At 39.1% G+C, this 26,769-nt stretch overlaps 1 protein-coding gene across 3 annotated transcripts in view; it reads right to left on the bottom strand.

The window, feature by feature from the left end:
- Positions 1-2,438: 2,438 nt before the first annotated feature.
- The window catches only part of glsb (glutaminase b), a 42,479-nt gene continuing 18,148 nt past the window's right edge, over positions 2,439-26,769 (bottom strand). For 2 of the 3 annotated variants that reach the window (XM_046053314.1, XM_046053316.1), the window contains 11 exons: positions 18,165-18,197; positions 17,392-17,450; positions 16,797-16,863; positions 16,366-16,416; positions 15,402-15,578; positions 14,090-14,221; positions 12,909-13,001; positions 6,345-6,406; positions 5,317-5,393; positions 4,791-4,854; positions 2,439-4,109 (listed from right to left, as the gene is read on the bottom strand). In XM_046053314.1, coding sequence (XP_045909270.1) covers positions 3,962-4,109; positions 4,791-4,854; positions 5,317-5,393; positions 6,345-6,406; positions 12,909-13,001; positions 14,090-14,221; positions 15,402-15,578; positions 16,366-16,416; positions 16,797-16,863; positions 17,392-17,450; positions 18,165-18,197 — 963 coding nt within the window. In that variant the 3' untranslated portion in view covers positions 2,439-3,961. Of the gene's footprint in view, positions 4,110-4,790; positions 4,855-5,316; positions 5,394-6,344; positions 6,407-8,358; positions 12,453-12,908; positions 13,002-14,089; positions 14,222-15,401; positions 15,579-16,365; positions 16,417-16,796; positions 16,864-17,391; positions 17,451-18,164; positions 18,198-26,769 lie in introns of those variants that run through there. The other variant, XM_046053315.1, reaches the window with a different exon arrangement.

Here is a 26,769-nt window from a genome sequence, read left to right as displayed (position 1 = left end):
ATTACCAACAGTAACCTTGGAAACGGTGGTCCCAGCTCTTTTCAGGTCATTGACCAGCTCCTCCCGTGTAGTTCTGGGCTGATTTCTCACCTTTCTTAGGATCATTGAGACCCCACGAGGTGAGATCTTGCATGGAGCCCCGGTCCGAGGGAGATTGACAGTCATGTTTAGCTTCTTCCATTTTCTAATGATTGCTCCAACAGTGGACCTTTTTTCACCAAGCTGCTTGGCAATTTCCAGCCTTGTGGAGGTGTACAATTTTGTCTCTAGTGTCTTTGGACAGCTCTTTGGTCTTGGCCATGTTAGTAGTTGGATTCTTACTGATTGTATGGGGTGGACAGGTGTCTTTATGCAGCTAACGACCTCAAACAGGTGCATCTAATTTAGGATAATAAATGGAGTGGAGGTGGACATTTTGAAGGCAGACTAACAGGTCTTTGAGAATCAGAATTCTAGCTGATAGACAGGTGTTCAAATACTTATTTGCAGCTGTATCATACAAATAAATAGTTAAAAAATCATATTGTGATTTCTGGATTTTTTTTTTAGATTATGTCTCTCACAGTGGACATGCACCTACGATGACAATTTCAGACCCCTCCATGATTTCTAAGTGGGAGAACTTGCAAAATAGCAGGGTGTTCAAATACTTATTTTCCTCACTGTAGCTAAAGTGAAGAGATTGTTTTTTGCTAGTTAGCTGGCTTCCCCGATCTCTACAGGTTGTGTTCAATAGCTTTGGGGCTAATTTTCAAAGACTGCACCCTGATTTTCTTTTCTTTGGGAATCTCTTATAAACCAGCAGCAGATGATCGCAGTGTTCATGAATGTGGAGGAGGACCTTGTGATCTCCAAGACTGACAGAACACTTAACAGTTTAACACAGTCATAAACACCAACCAACTTTTCAAGAGGATTTATTAAGATCATGATCAGTCGTATCAAACACTGCGCTTTGGTCTAAGAGGGCAAGAACAGAGACCTATTTTCATCGTTTCAGTCTGAGGTCACTGATTATTTTAGCAGAGCAGTGTCAGTGTTCTAAAGCCTGATTGAAATGCTGTAGCGAGGAGTTCCACTCAGTGACAGTCTTGCAGAGCTCAGTTGTAATACAGGTCAATGTTTCCATGGATGCATCTTTCTGACAGAGTTTGCTGAGGTCTTTACATCAGCCATAGTGCTGCCTCTAATTGCAGGTATTTTGTTATTAAAGAACAACGTTCTTCACAACTTCAGAGAACTGCTGATGGGTGGGAGCAGCGTTGAGAAGCTGGCATTTTCTGTATATTCTTCCAAATGTAATCCTTGTAACCATGAAAGGATTCATTAACACTCTTACTTACAGAAGAGCTTCTGTCAGCCGACCTCTCTTTAAGCTTTAGTGGAGCAACAGCATTTAAAGCAGTGCACAATGTGTTGTTGAAATGTTCAACCATGTCTTTTGAACAGCAGTTACAGCTGTTTGACGCAAGCAATCTCATAATATTAGAGAACTTTGCCTCAGCCTTACCATCTAGGATTCTCTGTTGAACAAGATATTGGCGTCCAAAAACACACACTGTGGGTCAGAAAGAGGTCATTCTAATACAGAAACATTGTCAGTGTTTAACCCTGGTAAGTCTATAAGGTTGCCATGCTGATGAGCGGAGCTGTCCAGTAAATTCACGAGCTCCTTTGCCTTGGAGTCATCCTAGAATATTCAGGTCTCCATTCAGGATTAATCATATCTGGTGGTACCAAGTGAGGTGAGCTCTGAGAATTCCTGCAGTTACAGCGCTGAATATCTTGGAGGCTGATATGTAATGCTGAGCACTAATAGTTCTGCTTTGAGCTCAAGGGCAAGAGATTCAAATTATATTATTATATATATTATATTATTATTATTATATTCACCCAAGTCAATGTCATTTCACACAAACGGCAGACTGTCAGATTATAGATTACAGTTTGGTCTGGATCCATTAATGTTATGTACACTAACCACTTGATTAGAAGAAAATGGCAAAGAAGAAATATGGACACCAGATGAAATGCGAAGTGATTCATCCTGTCTGCATCTTCAATTTAAAGTATTTAGGCCATTTTGGTCATTTACAGTATGTATTAAATTGGTGTTAAAATATTTGTGACTTCTGGGGCTAATATTTAATATTTTTTTTCCAACAAGGGTGGACTTGTGTTTGCGCCTTTGCTCGTGCTTTTTCAAGACCAAAGACCAAGAATCCCTGTTTCAGCTGTCAAGCTACTTTTTACTGAGATCATATACTGTATGTAAAATACATTTTTTAATTCAACTTTCACAAAATACAGTGCAACAGTGAGACCACCTGGAATATTACAGTATAACTTGAAGCCTGTGCTCATTGTGTTTATGTTAGAGTTTTTGTGTGCATTGTTCATATTTACATACTTTTTCGAAGTAAACGTCATTGGGAAAATTCAGTACATTCTTTTAGCACATTCAGAGATGTTTTGGATTGCATCTGTGTGAAACAGCATTGGGACGTAACTTTCTAGAGTAGGGGTAGCCAAGCTTTTCTGACTGTGGGCCAGATACAGACAATTATAAGAAGTCACTGAAATTTTCAGCATTTCAGCATCTTTTTGGTTGCATCATGTTGAATCAGCTGAGGTAAGTGTTTTCATCAACTAATCCATCATTGTAGATCAGGTAGTCGTCGAAATGGTAGCACCTCTAATGATCAGACTAAGAAGTGCAAGGTAGATCCATTGAAATTCATTAGAAATAAGCTTGAGCTATATGCTAGTTTCTTTTAAAAGTTCACAACGGGGAATTTAAAATCCAGCTGTGGGCCACAGTTTGCCATAATTTGGCGACCCCTGCACTAGAGCATGGGGGACATTTGGATAAGAATTACTGCAACAAGTCATTCAGATTAATAAGAAGGTCAAAAGTTCATAAGCTGTCCTTGTGCTGCTGCTCACTGTGCAGGAAACCACAACATTGTTACAGTCCAAGAAACCTGTGCAAAAATATATATTCTATTCTATAGCCACATTATATTTTAATTTGAGAAGGAATTTAGTTGCTGACAGAAAAGGATGGAAGATGTGGGCTAAAAGACTTGTGAACATTATCAACATTATACGATCAACATTCGTAGGAGGGTTTAAAAAGTCACAATGTACACAGAAATATGTTACTACAAAGACAAAAATAGAGGAACCAACTCGCCTTCATCCCAAATGCAACAAATTACACAATCTTTTACACTTAAAAAGTCTCTTAAAATAAATACATATTGCTTCTATTGCACGTGTTGAAAAATACATTCAGAGTACAATCTTTCTTCAGTGACTTCAAAGGACATAAAACCTGCCAGTGACCTTGCAACAGACAGGAGGACCATCTGAGAATAGATGCAGATATATGGAGATCAAACAGGCACATAACTGTATCAGCAGCACAATGCCCGTTAGGCTTTCCACACTTACACAGTCAGAGACGCATCTTACACTTTATAACATCATATCCACACACCTCACTATCTCTCAAAACTAACAGGGAGTATATTCCAAATGTTTCCTGGTAGAGGATAGTATAAGAGAAACAATACTGTGACTAAACTAATACACTTTGATACAATCTATATCCTATGATACCACATATGTGATTTACAGTACTGACAGGTTACATGGGTAATACACTGTAAACACTGCTTACAGTTATTCAGATATTGTATTTATTGTTTAAACTGTATTGATGAGGCGCTCACTCCCTCACACATACGGTACACGTTACAATACGACAGAGCTGAGGAGGAGATATGAAGTAGAGCCAGAAAGCAAAGCGCACCAGACGGGACACGGCAACAAGAGTAAAGCTAATAACTAATTCATCACATATTTCAAAAGTATGGTCACTAATGTACGACGTAATTCTGGAAATTGGTCCACGGTTGTGCACAAAGATAAAGTGTTGGAGACGTGTGCAGCAGGCCTACAGCAGGCTGTCCAGGTACTTCTGAGCGCTCTCCTTGTCGTAAGCACTAGCGGGCTGCCTGTAATTGTCGTTGTAGTGCTGCAGGATGGTGACTACATCGTGGTGGCCGAAGAGCACCGCTTCATCTATCGGCGTTTTCCCCCACCTGCACACAGAAAAGGTTAGTATGTCAAGAAGAACTCTGGCTTTTGGCAAAAGTGTTCCCCAATAAAGACGCCACCTGCTCTAGATTTCCCTCGTCACCAGCACCACTAACACATGTTGTGGTCGTGCCTTTCATTAAATCAAGTGACTTCTCAAACTCAATATTTCAAGCGTTCTCACAAAGTAAAGCCAAATCCATATATAGCAGTCCTATTAGTCTGACCTTATTATAGTCAAAATGCTTTTGAAATTGCATTTGACTCGCTGCATGTTGTCCATTACTTCTATTCTGTGTTTTAACTGACATACTTTTCACAATCATTTTCTTATTATCATAACTGTGGAAACTGGAACTGTATTAACCATGTCTTAAAAATAGAAATAAAGGTACTTAATAATCTTATTATCCATGTACAGGAAGTGTCTGTAGGTTAATTTTCACATTTACCAAATCAAAAAGATCAAAGGTTGTTATGAAATGTCCATGTAAGCATATGATATGTGATAAACAGGCATTATAAATTGTCATTATAGTCCCTCAGAAAGAAGTAGGGTCTGAATCGAACCCTGGTGTGTTAACAATCACTACACCTCCTGCTTCAAAAGATCCAAACTGCAGCTTATGAGAACAGCTTGAAAAGACATAGATGGTGAGAAAGAGCACTCTGATGACTGGACTCACCTGTCTCTGGGTACTGGGTTCACCTTGCAAGCCTCCAAGAGGAAGCGTACCACCTCTGTGTGTCCTGAAAGCAGAGCAGGTGTTAGAAACACAAAGCATACACGTACCAACGAGTGCTGTGAAGACTCTAACTGGCCGGGATCTTGATATGCCACACCTGTGGCAAAGGAGAAGTTCTTACTTACACAGATTTGGACAGATCTGTGAACAATATTTGAGAGAAATAGACCTTTTGTGTTCATAGAGAAAGTCTTAGATCTTTGAGTTCAGCTCATGATGAATGGGGGCAAAAACAAAAGTCTTGCGTTTATAATTTTGTTCAGTGTATGTATCCTGCAGCAATAACATGGCTCACATTTGAAAATAAGGCTCTCAGACTGCACCATGAAAAACAGTACAGGTCCAATGTATACAAAATATGTGGACAGTGTTGTATATTCTTTTATACTTTTATTTTTAATCAGACACAAACCTGCAATATTAATCTCAAAAAAGATGAACAGGTTGACTTTAGGCTGCACATTACCTTCTGCTGCTGCTACATGGAGGGCCGTTCTAGAGTCGTAGTCCCTCTGCTCCATGTCCATGGATGACAGCGCAAACCTACACACACAATGTTTATGTAACTTACTTTGTAAGTACCTTCAGTTATTGCATTCTTTACACACATCTTATCAGTCAGTTTAGGTTTGTCTCCAGACTGAAACAATACAATGCAATGTAAGGAAGTTTACCATCACTGCCATACATTCTTTCCTTCCACTTAAAGGTTCCTTGTGCAGTTTTAGACATCTAGAAGAGCTACGGAGCTGTTTATTTATGAGTGGGACCCTGTTTTGTTTGTCTTGTGCACACACTCAGGAGCAATACACATTCCAATGGTTAAACAGAATTCCCCTGACCTACAGGTGGCAGTGATGCACCAAGAAACACAGCAAAGACTGGAAAGAAGAAGTTGGCATACTAATAGAAATGGATAATAGTGGATTTAAATGTTTTTTTGTTGATGTTTTTTAAAATCTGCTTTGTAAATGTTTTCAGACTATCAGTTGTTCGCTATCAGTGTTACAAAGATAAGCATTTTTAAATTTTACTGTAAATTGTCTGCTATGTAGCAGAAGGGTGTTACTAACTCATTTTCACTTTACAACTTGTTGTAATGTGACAAAGAAATCCACCTTGTACCTTGTTTCATGAGTAAAGAAATGATGTCATGACCTTGAGGATACACACAATGACCTTTGGTGAGTAACATAAACGTAACGTAACGTAAGTAATATAAACGTAACTTTTGTTTAGAAGGAAACTCCTCGCCCCTATTAGTGAACATCAAGGTCTGGTCTTGTTGCCAATTGAGGTCACCAGAGTGCAAAGCTGCCTTACGCAGCCACGAGAGGAGAGGGATTTTCACCACTTTTCAATCTTTACAAGGATCAGTAAAACAAACCTTTACACATACTGTAGGAGTGGACTTCAATGGGTGACAAAAAGAGACAAATAAGCCTGAAGTCTTCTGTAGCCAATATTACAAGTTAGTGAGTGGGAGCTGCTCACCTCCTCAGGGCAGAGACGTCTCCTGTGTAGGCAGCAAACAGCAGGTTGATGACAGACTTGACCTGAGAACAGGGATGGGCAGAGAGAGAGAGAGAGAGAGAGCGAGAGAGAGAGAGCGAGAGAGAGAACATTTGCAGAAGGATTTCAGAGTCACCCTATTTTCACTCCCGCTCCACCAACTCCAGCAGCTACAACAAAACCACTACCAAATACATGAAGAATGTTACACATTTAATTTCTAAGCAGCAGATGAAGCATCTATAGTTTTCTTACTGTCAACAAATCCTATGAAACCAAACCAAACCAACATGTGTTAGTCCGTCATGTCAATCCCAAGGACATTTGTTCCTAATGAAGATGTACATTTTCAAATAACTGCTTAAGTTTTATTTTTTAAAAAGCCTCAGCAATTTCCCATAACAGCTGACAGCTTGTATATTTGTGGGGCACTATTCAGCTGTGGATGAATCCACATTTGGTGCTCTGGTGAGGGCAGCAGGACGGTGAATGTGGGACTGAGTCAAAAGAAACTACAGTGTGTGAGTTCATGGTGATGAAGGATAATGTGAGGCTCACTGACTGGCTTTTAACAGCCATGGAGCTCTACGGCACAGAGGGAAAATAGATATCAGGCTGTGCTCCAAACACATTTTCTAAAAGGATCAATTCACTGTTTATTTCGATCTTTTCATGGGATTTGTTGACGATCAGATCTGGTGAAAATGTACTTATTTAATCATAAAATATAATGCATCTCAGACGACTGCCACTGCAGACATGTTACATCTATGCAATTATCAAAACAATTCAACAAACATGGACTCTCTCTGCATCAGTTAAGACTTACCATCAAATAGGAATGAATCATTTCCTATAAGCAAAACTCAAGGACTTCAAAACATACACAGAAACAATGGATATGTGAAAAAAATGAGAATAGAAACTAGCCTGTATAGAAATACCAATACAGGCTAGTATCTGAACAAAGTTATTACACTTTTTCTGAGTAATATTTTACTATAGCTTCATTTCCAGGGAAAGTAGAATTAATATAAAGAGAGATGCTAAACTGAGAATTTGTATTATAAAGTGAAAGTAGTAGTAAGTGGAACAACGGCAGCATAACTAGATTTAAACTTGCGTTTGCGGGACGTTGAAGGTTAAGCTCCAAGTAGCAGGGACAGACCAGTACAGGTACACATAGGAGTGTATGCACAAGTAGGTGATTACATCACCACTGCAACAAGGAGCATGGCACTTGATTACACAGCTAGCCAATACCCATGCAGCAAAAGTAACACCCATTAAAATATTCTAACTTCCACCAGTTCCAACTCTCAACAAGCAAGCTGAAACAAAACATCAAAGTAGCCCAGAAAAACCACTTTAATCTTGAGAAAGCTGACGTTATGAGCACAAACTGAGACAGAAGGGACCACCAAAGACAAAAACTATTACAAAGCCTTATTTCACCCAGATATTAGAAACAGATTCAGGCTGCGAAACAAGGCCTGCATTGAAAACATGTCCCAGCACCTTTCGGAAGCGAACGCAAAGCCAGGGCCAGATGAGGCTGGATTCTTACATCCCTCTATCCCTGCGCTTTGGCTAATGTCAGGTTTGATTTATGTTCCAGTTAGTTCTTGTGTTTTTTCCTTGAGCGCTCCCACATTTATTTGTGTCTTTTAGTACTACTTGTTGTAGGCCTACAATAAACTCCCCTTTAATTGGCTTTTCCTCAACAAAAGTGCTGACAAGAATAATTTCCTCTGACTGTTAATTGACTTGACTTGTAGGCTGCTGTGACTTCTTGTGTTCAGGGGAATCAAACTATGTCCTTTTATGTCACGACCACTTTGAGTTACTTAATTCACTATTTCTGTCCAACTTCTGAAGGGACAGCAATTAAGTGTTTTAGCAGCAAACAGAAGTATTCAGTCAGTCTGAAGGCATCTCTAAAAAAAGAGAAGGCGCGTGTTGTTGTTAAAGAACAGTTATGGGTGGAGAAATGAGATGATGGATAACAAGTGCTTTATTAGAGTTCATACAATCGACACCAAGGCTAAAAAAAATCTTAACACAACTTTCATGTCTCAAGTCCATCACAGCCAAAGAAACTGAAGTATCAGAATAATAAAAGGAAGACAAGTTCATGTCTTAATTTCGAAGAGCTGGCAGTGTATGGAGACTTTACATACAGCATTACAACCATGTGGACTAAGAAAAGAAATCAAAACATAGAAAAAGTTTGACAGTTATGAGCTTGGAACTGTTTGGCTTCATCTTCTGTATGTTTGAGGGAAATCTTGGCTTTTATGAACCCATGTAACATGTTACTTGTTCCCATGTAACAGCTTTTCTACAGCTATTCTACTTTTTCAACAATTAGTCTTTGGCCAAAAAAGATCTTATAAATAAAGCATCAGAGAACCTTACAATTCCAAGGTCACCCTGTTATAATGGTAATGGTTTTTGCAATTTCCATGTCAAAAGTAGAATGTATGTCCAAGACACAAATCAACATAAATAAAGACATGTGGAAGGTAATCAAATGAACTTTAAACATACTGATTACACACAATTAACACATTTATTAAAGCATAAAACAATATGCATGCAGGTGGGAGAATGAGAATTCAGAGGAAAATAACAGGAAACATTACAAACATGACAACTATATAAAAACCTGATAATTTCCATGGAAATACTGGTAAGTGCATTCAAAAGCCCCTCTGTCATGAGTTTGATTGCACAGAATAATAGTTACACTGTGAGGAGTGAGATAATGGTTGCTGAATTACAAATGTCAAATACTATACTTCATGTTTGTCATTCTGATTTACCAAAGCAAAGTTGAACAGATAACATAATCAGCCTGGTTTGTTGCCATAAATGCTGTTCTGGTCCAGTAACATGCAGGCACTGTACTTTAAGATTTTGTACCAATGTAGCAGCAAAAAATAGGTTTGCACGTTGTTAAAAGGAGAAACGGATTCCCTCCACGGTCATATCAGAAAGGAAAAAATTTAATCTATGCTTCTGGAAATCCCCTACTTGTGCAGCATTTGACCAAAAATGCAGTAAAGTAATAAGAATGGTTTCAAAATTGGACAAGTAATAGATAATAGAAAGTGAGTGAACAGAAGAAAAATTTTTCTTCTGTTCACTCACTTTGTATTTTGTTAATTGATAAATATAATCTCTTAACGTGTCTATTTTTGAAAGCATTCTTAATTTACAGCATTTTTCCCACAGCTGCCTTAAACTTTTGCACAGTAGAGTATAAGCATCATGGTATACTGTATTTGTACATTTACATTGTGTTATAATCCTTAACCACCTGGTTGGTAAGGCTAAGAATGTCTTACGGTTCCAATCACAGTGATGTGCTGGAAATTGAGAACATTTTACGTCTTTATTCTAACTTCATATTTGTAAATTGTTGAAAATATTCTTCTTATGACACAAATATGTTTCCTCTTCAAAATCTGTGTGCACGTGTCAACTCTTGTCCTTTTAAATTTCTCCCAGTACACACATGCATCACTTCACACATGCACACAATTTAACATCTGGTGCATGAAGGTGGACTCTGCTACTGATAATGCAATTAGAAGCAACTAATGAGTTAAAACACATTTAATGGTTATAGCCAGATAAATGGCAGCCACGGGTATGTAATTTTGATGATCTTAAAAAACAGAAGCACTGTCCAGCATCTCAGTGCTTTCTGTACACTGATGTGGCAAACCCAACGCAGCTTCTTGCATACTGTAGAAAATACTGTAAGAGCACCAAGGAAATGGGTTTTCCTACACACCAACATTTCCAAGGAGCATTAACGTTGACAGAGGCTTTTGAATCCATTGTACCTCTACACAATAATTAGCAGACACAACAGAAAGTAAAAGTCCATGACTTAAAAAAAAAGAAGAACAAAACTTCAAAACATCACATTGTTATAACAGTGTATTATTATTGGCTCCAGCAGCTAATCTCACAACCAGTCACACCCAGTGAAAAATGCCACAAATACAGTTTTAACAATGATTGAATAACAAACAGACAGTCACAGTACAGTCACAGTACAGTGACATCTAAGGCATCAGCTGACATGTGCAAGTATTCTTACTTCCTGGAGGAGACAAGATTATAAATTCAGAACGTCTGTAGTGTATATTCTACACACATTCTAGTCTGCTGTTGAGGATTATCACTCACGTACATATCCCTAAAAGCGTATACACCTGCCACTACGTACATTCAGAAGTGCAGTAAATTACGTATATATGGTAGACAGTTTTGATAACATACAACCTTACTAGAAGAGCAAGAGTTGGAGAACTTTACAAACACGTGGTTTGTTTTGGAATGCAGCTCAGATAAACCCTGCAGATAAAACCTGCAAGCACCTGTTCACAGCAGAGAAGTTGTATGAGGACTGGTCAGACCCATGCATACTCTGAGGGGCTTAATGTGCAATGAACATACACCACCCTTTCATATACAGAGCATACACACTAAACTTGATACACAATGGTCCATTCAGACACAAACTCAGCTCAGAATGATGCAACCAGTCTCTCAAGAGCGCTGCCAGGTGAATGAGGACACTCGGGTCCAGTGAGTGAGAACAGCTTGCTTTCTCTTTTGCTTTGCCGATAAGGACTCAGCCTTAGTACATGGGGCGCATGCTCGATTAGAAGGAGCAAGTGGGGTGCTCCAGTTTTCATATACAAATCATCATGGTTTCAAAATCAGCCCCAATGGTGGTCCAGGCACAAACACTGACAGTTTAAAGTCAAGTTGAAGTCCTGTTTTACTGCAGTTTCTCTCTTCAGTGCTATCTCCATATAAGTCAGCACAATAGGAGTATTTCTCAACCGTCACTCTGCTTTTAGATCCCAAGTTCTGTCTATTTTGTTTTCTATTTTTTTAACAGAGGGAGGCACAAATGATGCTATATATAAAATTGATTCAATTTATTCTTTACTAGTAATTCAAGCACATGCAAATGTGCATTCTTAGTCGTGCATCCCTTTATGCATATCAAGTGGGGGGTTCCTACTAATCTCAATTCTCAAATGTCTGCATGTATCCTTCGTCAGACATCTTTAGGCAGAACTTAACCACCTACACGAAGATGGTACAGGTGCTTGGATATAGTGCAGAGAAACGTCCTATTTTCACATTAAACTAGTGAAGAGGATCAACTGTTCATAATAAGCTCCTTGGTTCTTAGACTGTGTCCTGACCAGACTTTTGAAAAACTCTGCACTATTATGATAGTGACTCAAACAAGTCTTCAGTTTTTGGGTTGAGTTTTTTTTTAATGACAAACTACGTCATGTTAGCTGTTACACTGCTGAACCCTAGCCCGGTGGCTGACAGCTAACTGATGTGTTAACAATATTCTCTGGAAACTTTCCATCAATTCTCCAAAAAGTGTACATCAAGCATCTGAGTTTAGGTGCTAATATCCTGAGAGTCTCAGGCCTCAGTGTGAGCTCCAGTAAGCAATTGTCCCTTGAAAGTAGTCTCAATGTATGTGTAGGCACACTTATATGGTTTGTTTTTTTGGTTACAATGAAACTGAATTTTAAATAAGACTACACCTTTGAAGATGATTTAGTCAAAAAACCTAAAATACTGCGATAAAGGGTGTAAGGTGATCCCACACTCACTAAGGCAACAAGCAGGCGGACGTTATGAGTTCATTTGGAATTCAGAGCTAAATAAACAACAAGTCAGTCCCCCCCTGTCATTGCAAATAAAGACAAAAGCAGCTCCCCAGTCTGTTCACACAGTGACCGCTTCACACGCAATATATAATCTTCTGCATAATTTATATATAAATATTTGAGAGTGAGGAACGATGGTGTTGTTGAGAGGTAGGGAGAGGGATCAGATGAGGTGGGGGTGTGGAGGACAGGTGGGTCTCCTTCTTTTCTTTTTGCTATTTCACTCGCTGGCTTTGTCCATCCTATAGACTACAGTGGTAGAGCAGTCCTGGTGCGACTCAGTGGGGGACACCTTTTTCCAAAGAGGGGCTTTCAGAGCTAGCTCTTGTTGGAGACTCTCGTAATCCATGGGTCCGAAGGTTTGCAGCTGTTTCAATTGACACGAATAACAAATTAATAATCTTGCTCCTTCTGTGTGTGCGGGTGTTTAGTGGCATGTAGTTTGCTGAAACATCTTTTGAAAAATTAGAGCCAAAACTAGTTTGTTTAATTATTTATTGTCAAACCTGGACATTAAGAATGGCAGGTGCTGAAGCAGACTGACTTTGGCTCTAGTTTTTCTTCATTGAAGGTCTCTCTTGTCATTAGTTAATGCACCAAAAAAGTTTTCAAATTACACATGTTTTCCCTTTAGGTGTACTTTATGTACAGTTATGGAGATCAACATGTTAGCCAACATCTACAAAACTAACAGCTATTAAATCTGAACGACAGTAACCCGAGCGTCACCTGAGTTCTTGGAGAGAAGGTGTTATGGGTCTGTGTGATTGATGAGTGAAATGAGTGATGATGTTTTTCCCCACATGGTGTTGTGTGTACTTACCCGCTGGTCTCCTCCTTCTCTGCGAGGGTCGTGCTTCTTGGCAAAGTGCCTCAGGTTGTCGTAGTTGTGGAAGTTGAAAAGTTCAACAAGATCCTGGAATGAAAAGGCAGATAGATAGATCAGAAGGCTAAATACATTCATTTGCTTATTTCTTTCATTCTGATGGCTGGAAGTTGACAAGCCAATGGTTTACTGTAATCACTGGCTTGGTAAATAGTGGTAGATAGTAGCATATTAAGTTGTTTCTTTAAAAAAGAAAAAAACCTATTATTATTTTTGAGGTAGAGGCGGGTTCTTGCTCCTTGTCATGCGACTGAGATCTGTATCTGGGCTGGCAATCAGTATCCAAGCATCGCTTACTTATTAAAAAGGTTTAATTATTTTTTGGAAGTACACTATGTCACCAGAGTGAAGTAAGTTCCTGAAGGACAATGTTGGGCAATTTCCTATATTTAACCTTTTTTCCCCCATCAGGGCCTTTTCTGTTTGTGATTGTGTACAAATTGTGTGTGTGTGTATTAAGGCACTTGAATACCGGAACTTCAATGAGTTACTATGTCATTTGAAAGGCAATCAGTCCTATCCTTTTGGCATAAATGTTCATGTCAAGCTATTTCTTATCTCTGGTCAAGATGGATATGAACAATTCGGCAAAATGGTATGTCAAAAAAACCCAAAACACTTATAATGGACTAAAGCTGACCCCAAATAGTCAAAGATGCGATGCTTTGATGGGCAGAGCCTGAATCGACTGTCAATCTCACAAAAGTCAAAGCTTTGCAGCGAAACAAGGATCATGCCATTTTGGGGATATGGGGGTGCTCAACGTCTGATTTTACATATAACTACCAGTTATATATACGAATATTACATCGTTTTTAAATAGTACTTGAAACAGACCCGCGAGGAACCGCGACGTGCATGCAGCTGTCGGCAGCACGGCATGCACGCAAAACTCTGCACAAGACCGGTGAACGGCAGGCGATAGAGAGAGAGAGAAGGGTCAACAGTTTAGCTGCAGCTTGTCAAGATTAAAAAGGAGTTACCGTGTGTTCACCCCCCCGCTGGCAATCGCTGCATACAAACACAGTACATGATTCGACTATAGGCAAGACTTGACAATTCTGATTTGACTATGTAAATCCTTAGTCGGGGAAAGCCTTAATAATGACATTACGTACCGTGCAGAACTGTATTCCTCTGACCGAGTTGCCCATCTTGTCTAGTGGAGGTGACCAGCACATAATACCCATCACGTTGGGTACAACCAGCAGGATCCCTCCTGCTACTCCAGACTTGGCTGGCAGACCGACCTAAAACAGGGACAACAGACCAGTTACATAACAGAAGATCAGCTGTGGGTATGTATCTACATTAGTGGCATGGCAACAGCACAATGCTCAAAATGGAAAGTCAGCAAAGACCAAATCGACACAGCTTCAGTAATTCACTGGTTACAGCAATCTATCCACTGTTTGTCCTGTGACATGATACTGAAGAATCTTTGCAAAATGTAGGTCTGGGAATTATTTAGATGTGTCTTTCAGTGGGCATTCCTTTGGTTGTTATTCAGTTAAGAGGAGGAGTTTCAGATGAGGGGTCAGTATTTCTACTAGTTCTTTATTTTCCATCAATTAAGAAGTGGACATTTTTTTCCTAAACCCACCTCATATGAACTCAAACAGAATATGCAAAAAGGAATGACTGATGAAGAGTAGACTTTCACTTTGGTGCTGTCAGAACTAACTGCTTCAAATGTGGTTTATCATGAGAAAATGCTGAAGATATGTTCACACATTGGTATTCCTCTCTACAATTTTCTGCCGTCAGGATGTGTCTCATTCAAATCTGCCATCCTCTCACAGCAAACACCTCTGCTCAGGCAGACGATGTGAGGCGACGGCTATGCAATGCCGAGGCTTGGGTGTTGTGTTTTATTAGCACAGAGGCAGATAATGTTGCAATCCTAGGCGTAAACTCCGGCCCCCATTACATTTGGCCTAAGGTCATCCAAGCTATTTAGTATGTCACATTCAAATAGTACCATCTAGAGTATACAGCGTGTGTCAGGGTCAAATTGCACCGGACTTTTGTAAATGTATTGCTAAACCTGTGTGCAAAGTCCTTATAATGTTTTGGTGTCCCACTACTGTATGGGCTAATGTCAAACTAATGATTAACTAAATACATTTGTACCACTCAAATTCAAGGAATGTCTTCGTCCTAAGTAAATGGTTTACATGTAACTATGGGCTTTACTAAGAAACATCTGTAGCTAATGTAAGAGGGTGACTAAAGGGCATGTTGTCAACAAGTATAAAAATATAAAGATCAACACCTAAAAAGGCACCCGTGGGTGTATAGGGTAGTTGTGCTAAGAAAATAATTTAGGTGTTCCGGTTTGAGTCTTTCCTACTTAACAAAATAAATAACAATCTGTTCTTACTAGCCTGGCTCATGTTGGCCTTCTTGTGATCCGTGCCTTTTACTTACATGGAAAGCAAACTGTCCTGAGAAGTCGTACATGCCGCAGGAGTGCATCAGACTCAAGGTGTTCCTCACAGCCTCAGGGCTCAGCACGCGCTCACCCGTGATTGGGCAGGTACCGCCGTTAGCCAGGGTGGCTGCCATGACACTGGCGCTCTCACAGGTCACCTCAATGGAGCACAGCTGGAGTTTCACATAGAAGAAGTTTTTCTATCAGTTCATAGTATCACATTTCTTTATCAGGATTTGCTTCCACTCGGCACAATGTGTCTTGGAAGATGGAACCACAGCAGTGGGGGAACATGAATGAAAACATGACAGTGGGGTGGTGGTATGGAACATCAATGAAAATACAGCTTCCTTTAAAGGGCACATGGGGTCAATGAAAGGTTGGATAAAAACTATGTGCTCTAAACGTCCTCATCATGACACCAAGAGAGGGAAAATCTTTTCTAAGAATGGAAACTGCCAATGTAAGACGCAGATGTAATTTGTATTCTCCCAATAAAATATTACGGTCAAAAACAAAACGAAAAAGAAAGAAGAAAAATGCTATTCAACTCTGCTGTAGAGTTTCAGAGACTTGGAGACTATATCACAAGGAGCACTGAAGCTGTTGTGTAGGCTCATGGTGGACCGCGACTTTAATTAGACCCTTCATGTTGTTTTTTTTCCATCTGTGTATGTGTATAGTGTACTGTATGTATAGTGAACATGTGATTTGTAGCACACAGGTAAGTAAACATGATGAAAAACAGAGGGAGGTTGACAGAAACAAAGGGAAATGCAGATATGATTGATAAAGAAGCAGAATCTGGATCCAGTCATGATCTCTGACACTCTGGGATGGAATCAATATTGCAGGAAGATCAGCAGGAAAGAATATTAACATTCTTAATGAATCATTAATAATTATTAAGAGTTGAAAACTGATACTGGAATAAACATTTAAAAAAAACACTGCACTCACTTGAAAGTATAGATCCAGTACAGATGTCATGTCTGTCCCCTCAGGAAAACACTGCAGAGAAGAGTTTAAGACAAGTAGAGCACACAGATGAACATTCATCAACTACTGTACGTTCCCATGTTCCAAGAAGGTGATAAAACTATTTCTGGGCAAATGGTTTACTGTTAAGGAACCTCTGCTTTGTTGAAAGATAAGTATGTCTACTACAGGTTTTTTTTGGAATCCAGGTGATTCCAAATAGGGACATGGAAACTGAAGTACAATCATAAATCAATTGAGGAATACAAAAATGCAAATATTTCTATTGGTGAAAAAACAAACTTTCATTTTGTTTCATCTTTACAGTTACTGCTTTGCAGCCTTGTTGGGCTAAATAGAGAGACAGTGGATAACAAAGTCAGCAAGGCCTTATGAATTATCCAAGGTCAAACCTTTTTTTCTTTTAGGTAGTAGCCGATAGCAAAGTTCCTGTCTCCTGACTCACGCTCCGATTGGAATCTGTCACACAAAGAGCAAACCACTCCTATTACACTGAGGAAGGAAATATTTGCAATGCCTGTGTGTGTGTGTGTTGGAATTCCATCACCCCACCCCTCATGTGTACGATGCAACCAGAGCTCTCATGCTGTCATGTGATGATACTGCAACACGACCGCAGCACTTGGCCTTCTTATCGAAATACTGTTTGCTTGTGGTCATCATAAATCATGCACATGCAAGGGACTTTTACACAGATTAACACAGATGCCAGTTCCAGTCCTCATCCTTAAAGTTGAGCCAAATAAATAAAACAAATAACTCATGCTGTGTGTGTAAGACGCTCCAAAAATTACTTTCTTGACCAATTTGATTATAGTACTTGATGTTCCTGAAAATTCAAGTTTCATTACCACCTTCACTGTTCACTTCTTTCTGATTTCCTTCACCAACATCACAATCTTTTTATACAGATATAGTCTGATGTTCTATTCTATGTGCATCATATTCATGTTTGTAAAGAGTTGTGAGGATTTAGGAGGGACTTACGTTGCGTTGCTGAAACCCACATACTCATTTCCTGCCAGTTTTTTCAGAAAGTTCATGACCTGGAGGGAAAGCAGCAGGAGTGTTAAGTGTGACAAAACAATCAACAGAGGTTCATGGTATGAAGTTTAATTCTAATACTGATTGGTGGCCTGTCCATCACAAAATTGTGCTGAATAGTATTTCTAAACGTCACTAGCTGTGTCCCAGTTCAATACTTTATACTAATTGTAAATGGTATGTACTAAACACAAAGTGTCATATTATATTTATTGTGCTCCGTTTTTTTCCTAACAGGAAATAATCCAACACACGTGCCAAAGAACATCAATCAAATTGTGACTTTAAACTGCCAATTAAACTTTGCAAAAAGAAAACAAAATGCTTAACCAAGGATTTAAAACCTTTTTGGTTTTCAGGGATCTTCCTTGAGCTGTTTCACTGTCATTCAATACATTGTTATTATAAAAACATTGATTTTTGGCGCTTTAATGTACAGCTGTGGACAACTTCTCAATTTTCTTTGGATAGTGCATTGTGGGACAATAGTGTACATCCACAAGCGTTTTTATAGTATGCATACTTACTTTTTTGAATACACTCTGTTATGTCATTTTTCTTGTGTAAACACTATACACTCAAAACCTACACAATTACTATGAAGTAAGGAAGTGGTGACAGCAAATTATTGACTCTCTAAAGAGATAACAGAACAAACAATAATAAAGAAATAGTCTCTTCCAATATGTGAGCCAGGGCTGACTTCTAGCACTTACATAGTCAAATCTGTCAGCATTGCCTGCACCTTGCTGAGAAGAGAACAAAATAGAGAGTTAGTACAGGCCATTCACCATTGCACTGCACAGCATCATAAAAGATTACTAAATACTACAATGATAAATGCTACTGCTGACAAAATTATGACTGTAGAATTATCAGATGTGAATAGATTTTATTATAAATAAAATTTAAAGATGAGCTTTGCCAAAAATTATACAACTAGATATATACAAAATATTTATATTGCTTTGCAAATAGGTTACAAAAAGGGAAGTCTTTTTGAGTTAAAAGGGAGATTTAGTAGACATGTGAATTACCAGAGCTTAACCAGTAAAAGTCAATGCCATCACATCTCACTGATTTCAGATAAGGGATTCAATATTATTTGAAGTCTAAAGAGTAAAAGTTAAAAAACACAATAAAGTATAACTGCACAGAGATGTGGCTGTATGCAGGCAAGTTTGTATTATGGGTTACCATAACGCAGGTGTGTGTGTGTATGTGCGCCTACTGTAGGTCAACATGTGTCAACTGTGCAAAGAGCCTGTCAGCCAAAACAGAGGGAAGGAAGGGAGGAATGGTCTTCCTCTGAGAATAGAATTTACAGCTTGTAGCTCGGTGTACATTTATCATGTCATACTGTAAGCTCATTGATGCTGCTTATTCGCACAGAGAAAACACAGCAACAGAAAAATGGACAGGCATGCACATTACAAGTGCTATAGCATTAGTTACAATTTACAAATACTAAACGGTTTATGATTGTTGTAAAAAACATTTTTTAACTTTACATTTAAAAGGCTTATTCATGTCTGTCAGACGGTACATTTACATTCTACACTTTACTGTGCAGAAGAAAAAGTAAATGACACTGATGGAGGTGTTAAGAGTCACTAAATGGGGTTTCTACAGAGCTGATTGGAGGAGAAAAAGAGAAGAGGGGGGTTAGGGGATTGGGAGAGTGCAAGGAGATAGATATGGAAAAGGAAGAAAAAATTACCAAAGTCATTTGACCTGCAGCAGCAGTCATTATTTCCCACAGTTCCTAAGTCTGCAAAATATGCAACAACATACAAAAACAGCAACAACATGTAGCCTTCAAGCACCGTGTAACAACAGTTTGGGGCATTCTGCCACGGCAACCATCCCATCGTTTTCCCCACCGAGGATAAAGTGAACTGGGCAACCTGACCATTTCTGCTTCAGTATAGAAAAACAAAAAACACATTGAGACACTGATGACAATGGTGAGTGGATGTGGACACAGACACACATTATTGTCTCTGCAAATATGAAGTGATGTCTTAAATCAGTTCTGGAGAATCCACATGCACAGTCTGCATCATAAATCAATAAGAAAACTGGAGGGCAACCTGTTTGACTTGACTCCTGCAAGCACAGGAGGACAGCTATTATAAGGCTCCAGAGTGAGTAAGGAGGACGTCACTGTACTATGTCATATTCAAGACAATAGAAGATTTCCTGAAATAGATGATGTAGAAATACAGTGGATGTTCTTCTGCTTCATCTTAGCACCGTTTAGATCTACTCACACCACAGCCAGCAATGTTTAAGAATTAGTTCAACCTTTTAGGGAAAATTCTATCCTTCTGAGAGTGATATGAAAAGATCATTATTAATCTTGTGTGTGTGTACAAAGCTACAGTCATGTTTAGCCAGTTTAGCATGGAGGGGGAAACATCTAGCCTGGCTCTATGCTAAAACGAATTATAAAAGGGGTAGCTCAAATCAAGCAATCTGATTGGTTCATAGCAGTGATATAATGAGCGTAAATAACGGGTATGATGTCAAATTCCTTTGCACAGATCCGTATCACTCCGTGAAAAACAGGGTTTGAGTTAATAATCTGAGCTTGGTGGGGGTCTCACACCCTATTTACACCTGGTATTAAAATGCGATCTGATACAGAGAGAGAGAGAGAGAGAGAGAGAGAGAGAGAGAGAGAGAGAGAGAGAGAGAGAGAGAGCACATTTCCCTCTCTCACACACAAACACACACACAGCAGTCCACTACTTGCCCCAGATGTGTGCGATATTGCAACAAAGTTTCAATAGCCTGTTCAAAAGACTATTGCTCAAGGAAAGACGCAATTCTGCCCTTTATTGTAAGTGTAATATTAAAGTGTTATTATTTTACGCACTGCTTGCCGCGGGCACACAAGAGCTAGCATGTTAAGTTACCAAAGTCAATCTACTGACACTGGACAGTTTCTAGTGGCTGCACAGTAAACGGCGATGTGCATAAATAAATAGTTCTAATAATTTGATGTATGTTGCTTAGCATAGCCCACCGGCAGCCTGGTGGAACTACTTTTGTATTCATAAAGAAATGTCTGTTGATGAAATAAAACAAAGTCAAATTGTAGTGCGTCTGTTAGCCTACTTTCTTTTTGCCACACTTGGTAACCGTTTTATAAAAGCAATAGCTCACTTCAGGCCGTGGTATACGTGGTATATTATATCACAGTTAAGAGGCATTGTTCGGCCCGACGAGAACAACACTTAATTTCCTGCATTCTGGTGTTTTTCTGCACCAATTTCTGGGACACACAAAATTCAGGTGTTGCTGAATTGTGGTGAATATTTAAGAACATTTTGATATTTTATGACCTTGTAACTGATTATTTATTCCCATCTTAAATGTGCAATTGTACTACTGCCTGCCTTGGCCAGGACACTCTTGGAAATAGAGTTTTTCTGATTTAATAAAGGTATAATAAAACAATTTAAAATCTAAACTAACAGAATATAATGCAGAGCAGCTCTCAGGCATTCTGGGTTGCTTTCAGATATGTTTCTCCTGTAGATCAACTTTTAATATCATCACTGCTGAATCAACACATATGCAGGCGTGACTGATTGAGGTAACCTCTTTAAATGTGCATGTGGCACCTTTTTACCTCATCAATAATAAATTAAATCATTTTAATTCAGTTATAAACTCCTGGACTTTAATAGCTCCTATGTTTCAGCAGGTTTTCTGCTCATGTTCAAAGTTCTGCACATTCAGAATCTACCTGGGTTCTCTGACATTTCCAGAATAAAGGATATTTTGAGAGGTCAAACAGCATAAATCATAAACTTTGCAATCAATCTGCGGTCCACCTGCGTGCCGCACCGTGTGGAAGGGATCCATACCACGGATTCTGCAACCCCTTGCACCACTACTCTCCATGGTAGTGTGGGGATTTAATTCTTGCATGTTTTGATGTCAAGATAGGCTATCAGAGTAAAAATGGACTGTCTATTGCAATAGACTAGGCAACTTGATGAGTTTGTTTTTTTAAGTAGCCCATTAAAATATTCCTTCAAATGCAGTGAAGAAGCTGATTATCTGTAATTTAGCTATTTCTACAATTATTTTCCTTTTTAAATCTCCATGAAGGTGTTTATAAGATCACTTTAAAATATCACTTTTGCTGCCCAGCCAACTTTTGTTACCTGTGCCTTTTATTAGGGAGATGTAGCCAACCTAACCACTTGTTTTGCAGTAGCACAGGCTGCCAATACACTCATTATTCCTGAAGCATCTAAATAATGTTACAACAATGCAAGGAATAATTGTGGCAGTAACACCAGAGCAGCTCCTTGTTGAAGCAGGTAAACCTACATACAGAGGAAGCTGTGCGTCATGAGTAAAACCCAACAGGACTGTTTTATCCACCATATTCTCTCTCTCTCTCTCTGTGCATCTGAAAAATAAATAACAGCTGGTAGCTGCTGAGTGAAAGATTAGTTTCACCGGCGACATTCTGTTTATGGCAGGCTTATGTCCAAAGCGATGCTCTGATCAACAACAGGACACTTTTAATATAACTCAATCAATGCAGTGATCGTCTGACATAGATGTTACAGTGTGAAGTCTACATTTGCTCTGCAGAGACTAAAGACACTTTTAATGCGCCGTTAATGGAAAGTGAAAGTATTTCACCCGACCAGCGATTTACTGCGTAACTGCGCGCACAGCCTGGATGATAGCTCATTTCTGTTAATGAAGCAAAATGCAGATTACAGACTGGTTAAGTTATAAAAGGTATGAATGGAAAATGTAGCGAAATTAAGAGTAGTCCTACATTAGATGTACCCACCCCTGCTGCAGACATCATCACTGCTGCCTTCAGCTAGAAGTAACAGCAACACAAAAGAAGAAGCTGCACCGGCCTCGAGCAACTTTTTTATTCTCCCTCAACATTTCTATACATTTCTTCTGCGACTGATGTGGAGTGTGTGAGTGTTTGACTGGTCACTTAGTAAACCACCTCCTATATGAGCCAGCTCCGAAATCACCAGAGCCAGGAAGGCTTACATTAGGAAAAGAGGGGGGGACAAGACATAGATTTTGAAATGAAATATGTATAATGCCTCCTCTGCCTATCAGGTGATTAACCTCACCACAAATCTACAGTTAATTTCAGCACCTCTGCTAAAGTGCAGCTCACAGCTTCAGGTGGAGCAGAGAGGACAGACACAGAGCTACAGCTGGATCATCTTATTCTCGCAAATTTGCAGGAGAATAAATTATAACAATAATCTATCTCTCCCTCGATCGCTCCCGCACACGTAACGTTAGTTAAGCGAGTAAAGTTCAATTTTCGGCCTTTTGTTGTTTGATTTTTAAAAACCCTTCTGAGATCATCCGGGACTATAGCCCCAACTTCAGTACCATTGTGCCTGCATATAGACCAAACCATAACCTGTGCTCGCGACCATAACTTCCAACTTTCGCTTAGAACATCATTGTAAAAACACTGTCAATTGCCCAGCACCAACAAATAACATAAAAACCTACAGCTTTTTTTGCTAAGCTAGCTAAACATGCCTCTTCCTGCTACATCTAAAGGCAACATTAACAGGCAATGAGAATGAACAAGACGAAACTGCAGGTGATGATACTTTGTGGATTTGTCACTAAAACCAACCCAGGTAACATTACAGATAGTTATTTGATCCATTCATTGGCGTGAGATTGATATTAACCTTCTTATCTAATTTTCTGAGAGAAAGCAAATGTGTATTTCCCAAACTGTTGAAGTGTTCTTTTGAAAAGACAACTTACTCACCTTAGCATACTTACTTTAGCATATTATTTAGCACAGTTTAGTGAAAACTCTCAATCTCTCTACTTCTCTTTGACAACTGTGAGGTCACAACATGCTTACTGGCTAAACAACTGCAAATCCTGGACCTGGATCTCATTTATAAAACTGTGCGTAGAAAGCTCACTAAAAGTGTACGTGCGGCCAAAAGGCAAAAATTACTTATGACTTGTAAAACTGTGCGTACGCACATCTGTAAGCAATGTTCCATATATATATATATATATATATACACATACATACACACACACACTTTTTGTATGAGTAAGCACATCGTGAGCAATGTACAATCAATCGTGTGTCTACACATACCTGGCAATAAAGCTGATTCTGATACTTCACAATCAATCTGAAATGTGGTGCATGTGAGGGAGCTCCATGTCCGACCCTTCAAACGCCCATAATTGCCTATAAATGGTCAGTGACGCCCCTCATTAATATTAATACGTACTCACTGCGTGAAGAAAAGGAGGCAAATTCTGTTAGGAAACCTACAAAATTAAATTTAACTCAGTGTGACACTGACGTTCCTTTTGGTGAAGCTGAAGCATGTTGTTTGGTGGGAAAAAAAAACGCACTTTCACCCAACACTTGCGCACTGGAGGAAAGGGGGCACCGGAGCTCCACTCCTTTATAACCGATCTGCAGGAAGGGGCATCCCTCTTGAGTAGTGACGTCGCTGGCTGGAGGGGGACACACACACGCATGACGGAATGACCCAGGTACTAATATGGATTCCCCCATTTGAAAAGAGAGTAAACCAAATGCATTCCACTTGTGTTTGAACATTTATTTAGGCTGCACAAACAGTCCAATCACTTAACGAGGCTGCTGATGAGTTAAAAGAATATATGACTTGTTTTATGTGACATAAGCAGTAGTACACCGAAAGATTTACTTAAATACTTAATAAATAGTGTTATATTTTTCCATACCGTGTTTTTACAAGCAGCGCATCACATCCACACGCTGGCGCACAGCGTTTGGCTCAATAAGGCAATGAACATGTGATAACAAAAGGCTATATAAAACTATACACTCATATTTGCTCAACTGACGCCCTGAAACAGCATCAATTTTAATATAATTTGTCCTCCTGTTCACCTTATTTATGAGAATAAATTGCAGTGCATGCAAGTATTAATTAATGATTCCTGATTTAAACTGTACAACATATTTGAAGCGTTCTTTTACAGAAACAGATATCTCCATATGTGTTTATTATCCTAAATGTGCGCTGCAAATGATCTGAAATTGTGTTTTTTGCACACTTCAGGGAAAAATCAATCGTTGTTTATTCAGAAAGGTTTTAAGCCCATAATACTCAGAGGTAATATTTGGATTTATTTTACACAATAGTAGGCCTATTCATTTCAAACTGTTTCATCCTTCTGCCATGTGAGTCGCCGTTTCTCTTTTCTCCTCTTTATGTGCGTACGCATGGTTCAGAGTTTACTTACAGGACCGCACCTTCTTCCGTCAAGTTAGTTTTTTTATAGATCAAAACCTTTGCATGGGAAGTGGCGTACGCACGTTTCCAGCACTGGTTTGTACGTACACACCGTTTATACATGAGACCCCTGGTATTTTGTGACTTTGGACTTTTTAAAATCTAGCAATTGTGTGACGACAGCAACAGACAGAAAAGTGTCTCAATGACGAAACCTGTTTTGTCTTGTACACCATGTGAAAACAAAATAATAAATAAAATCACAGAAAGAAGCGACAGCTGGCTGGTTATAGAACAGATCAAAACGCTGCCAAGACAAACCAGATGTTTTTGTAAATAAGGTTTCACATCAAGGTTCAATGCTTCCTCAAGCTGCCATGGGAGTAAGGTTTTTTCTCCGTTATATTACAGTATTTACATTTCAGTACTTAGAATACAGAAAGTAATAATTCTCCTCAAAGTATCCCAAAAACTGAAGTAGGAAACGGTTCAAGTGTCTGAATGTCTGCATAGATTTTAATGGCTTTTTGACACAGGATGCAGTTAACCTCTGAGTGTCAAGGCCCTGAGCACATTGTGCCCAAAACATTGTAAAGTATTAAAAAGAAAACGTCTACATCCAATTTTAATGACCCATCAATGGATTAGTCATTACTCTCTTGCTTCACAAGCATAACTGTTTCTGAGCAGCGCTGAAAGGTCATTTGTAGAAACTCTGCTTAAAAATTAACTTTATGGAACCAAGCTCAAAAACACGCCATTGTAAAAATAGTTTATAGGCCCGTGCATTGTCACAAGACTCACGTTTGGGTGAGTGCATACTGGTTTGCTATCATGGAGTAACAGCACAATCATTAATCCCAAAAGGCAATGATTTGAAGATAATTGGCAATTTGTCTCACTCCCTGTCAACAGAAACCATCTGGTCAAGAATATGAGGCAAAGTATATTTAGGTTAAATAGGGTTATGTCAGCAAGGTGATAATGCATAAGAGAAAAAAAAGTTTTAAAAAAAGGAATAGGATTTTTACATGTGGACACACAGGTCCCAGACCCAGGCCCTTGTCACAGAGCTAATCTGCTGTACTGTTGTATACTTCTTTTATAATATAAGTACAAGACTCCAAAATGTAATCAAGATCAAACAGGCCACATGCAGCGCACTTCCTCATAGACAGAGAATGATTTTGGTACCATCCACAGCTGAATAACTCGGAGAAGCCTTTCATTACATTCCCTCTCTAGATTCTTCTGAAGTACCTCAAAGCTTTTGATAGTATCTTTACCACCAATAAAAAAGCAATCAGGATGATTTGTATCATTAGTCTTTAAATCGGAAGTCTAAGTGCTTGGGACAAAAGCTTGCCATACTATAACATCATCTTCAGAAAAAGCTACAGTCAAATACGAGAAGTTGACAATTTTGTAGCAATTCACAGAAAATGTGTCAAAAATCCATAATTAATTTCAAGATATAAAAAACAGACATCTGCAATACAGCCTAGCAGCTGTAAGAAAAGTAAAGTTGTTTATAGGCCCCTCTTGTGTGACTATGTGTGTTTGCACGAGTGCTGATAATACACTGCTGGCAACAAATAGTAAAGACAGGCTGGTAGGGTTAAAGAATTCAAAATGAATCGAGAGAATGATCATTAACAGCTGTAAAGAGCTTAAAAGTCACTGCCAATGTGTAAATCTTTCGACAAAGCTGCCATTTATGCCAGGTGTGATTTTTTTCTGTTGTTATGGGTGATCCTGTCACGTTTGTTTTGATTTGATGGATGACGGGCAATTAACTTCTGTGACTAGGAAAGCCAACTGACTCTCAATCTGTCTTCACATTGAGTTAAGAGAAATTCAAAAAGTGTGACATCAGACTTATTATGTGACTTCCTATCTCTGCACCTGCATTTGACTACTTCTCCGTGCAGGTTATTTTCAGCAGGGTCAATAACAGCGTGTGTGCTGGGGCAGCTAAGTGTCTTAAGGAAGGGAAGGATTAGGACAAGTCTTAATCACCACAACAAGACACACG

This window comes from Micropterus dolomieu, linkage group LG07 (assembly GCF_021292245.1).
Source record: "Micropterus dolomieu isolate WLL.071019.BEF.003 ecotype Adirondacks linkage group LG07, ASM2129224v1, whole genome shotgun sequence".
Classification (NCBI taxonomy): domain Eukaryota; kingdom Metazoa; phylum Chordata; class Actinopteri; order Centrarchiformes; family Centrarchidae; genus Micropterus; species Micropterus dolomieu.
Note: the sequence above shows the minus strand (reverse complement) of the source record. Positions and strands in the feature narration are given on the sequence as shown.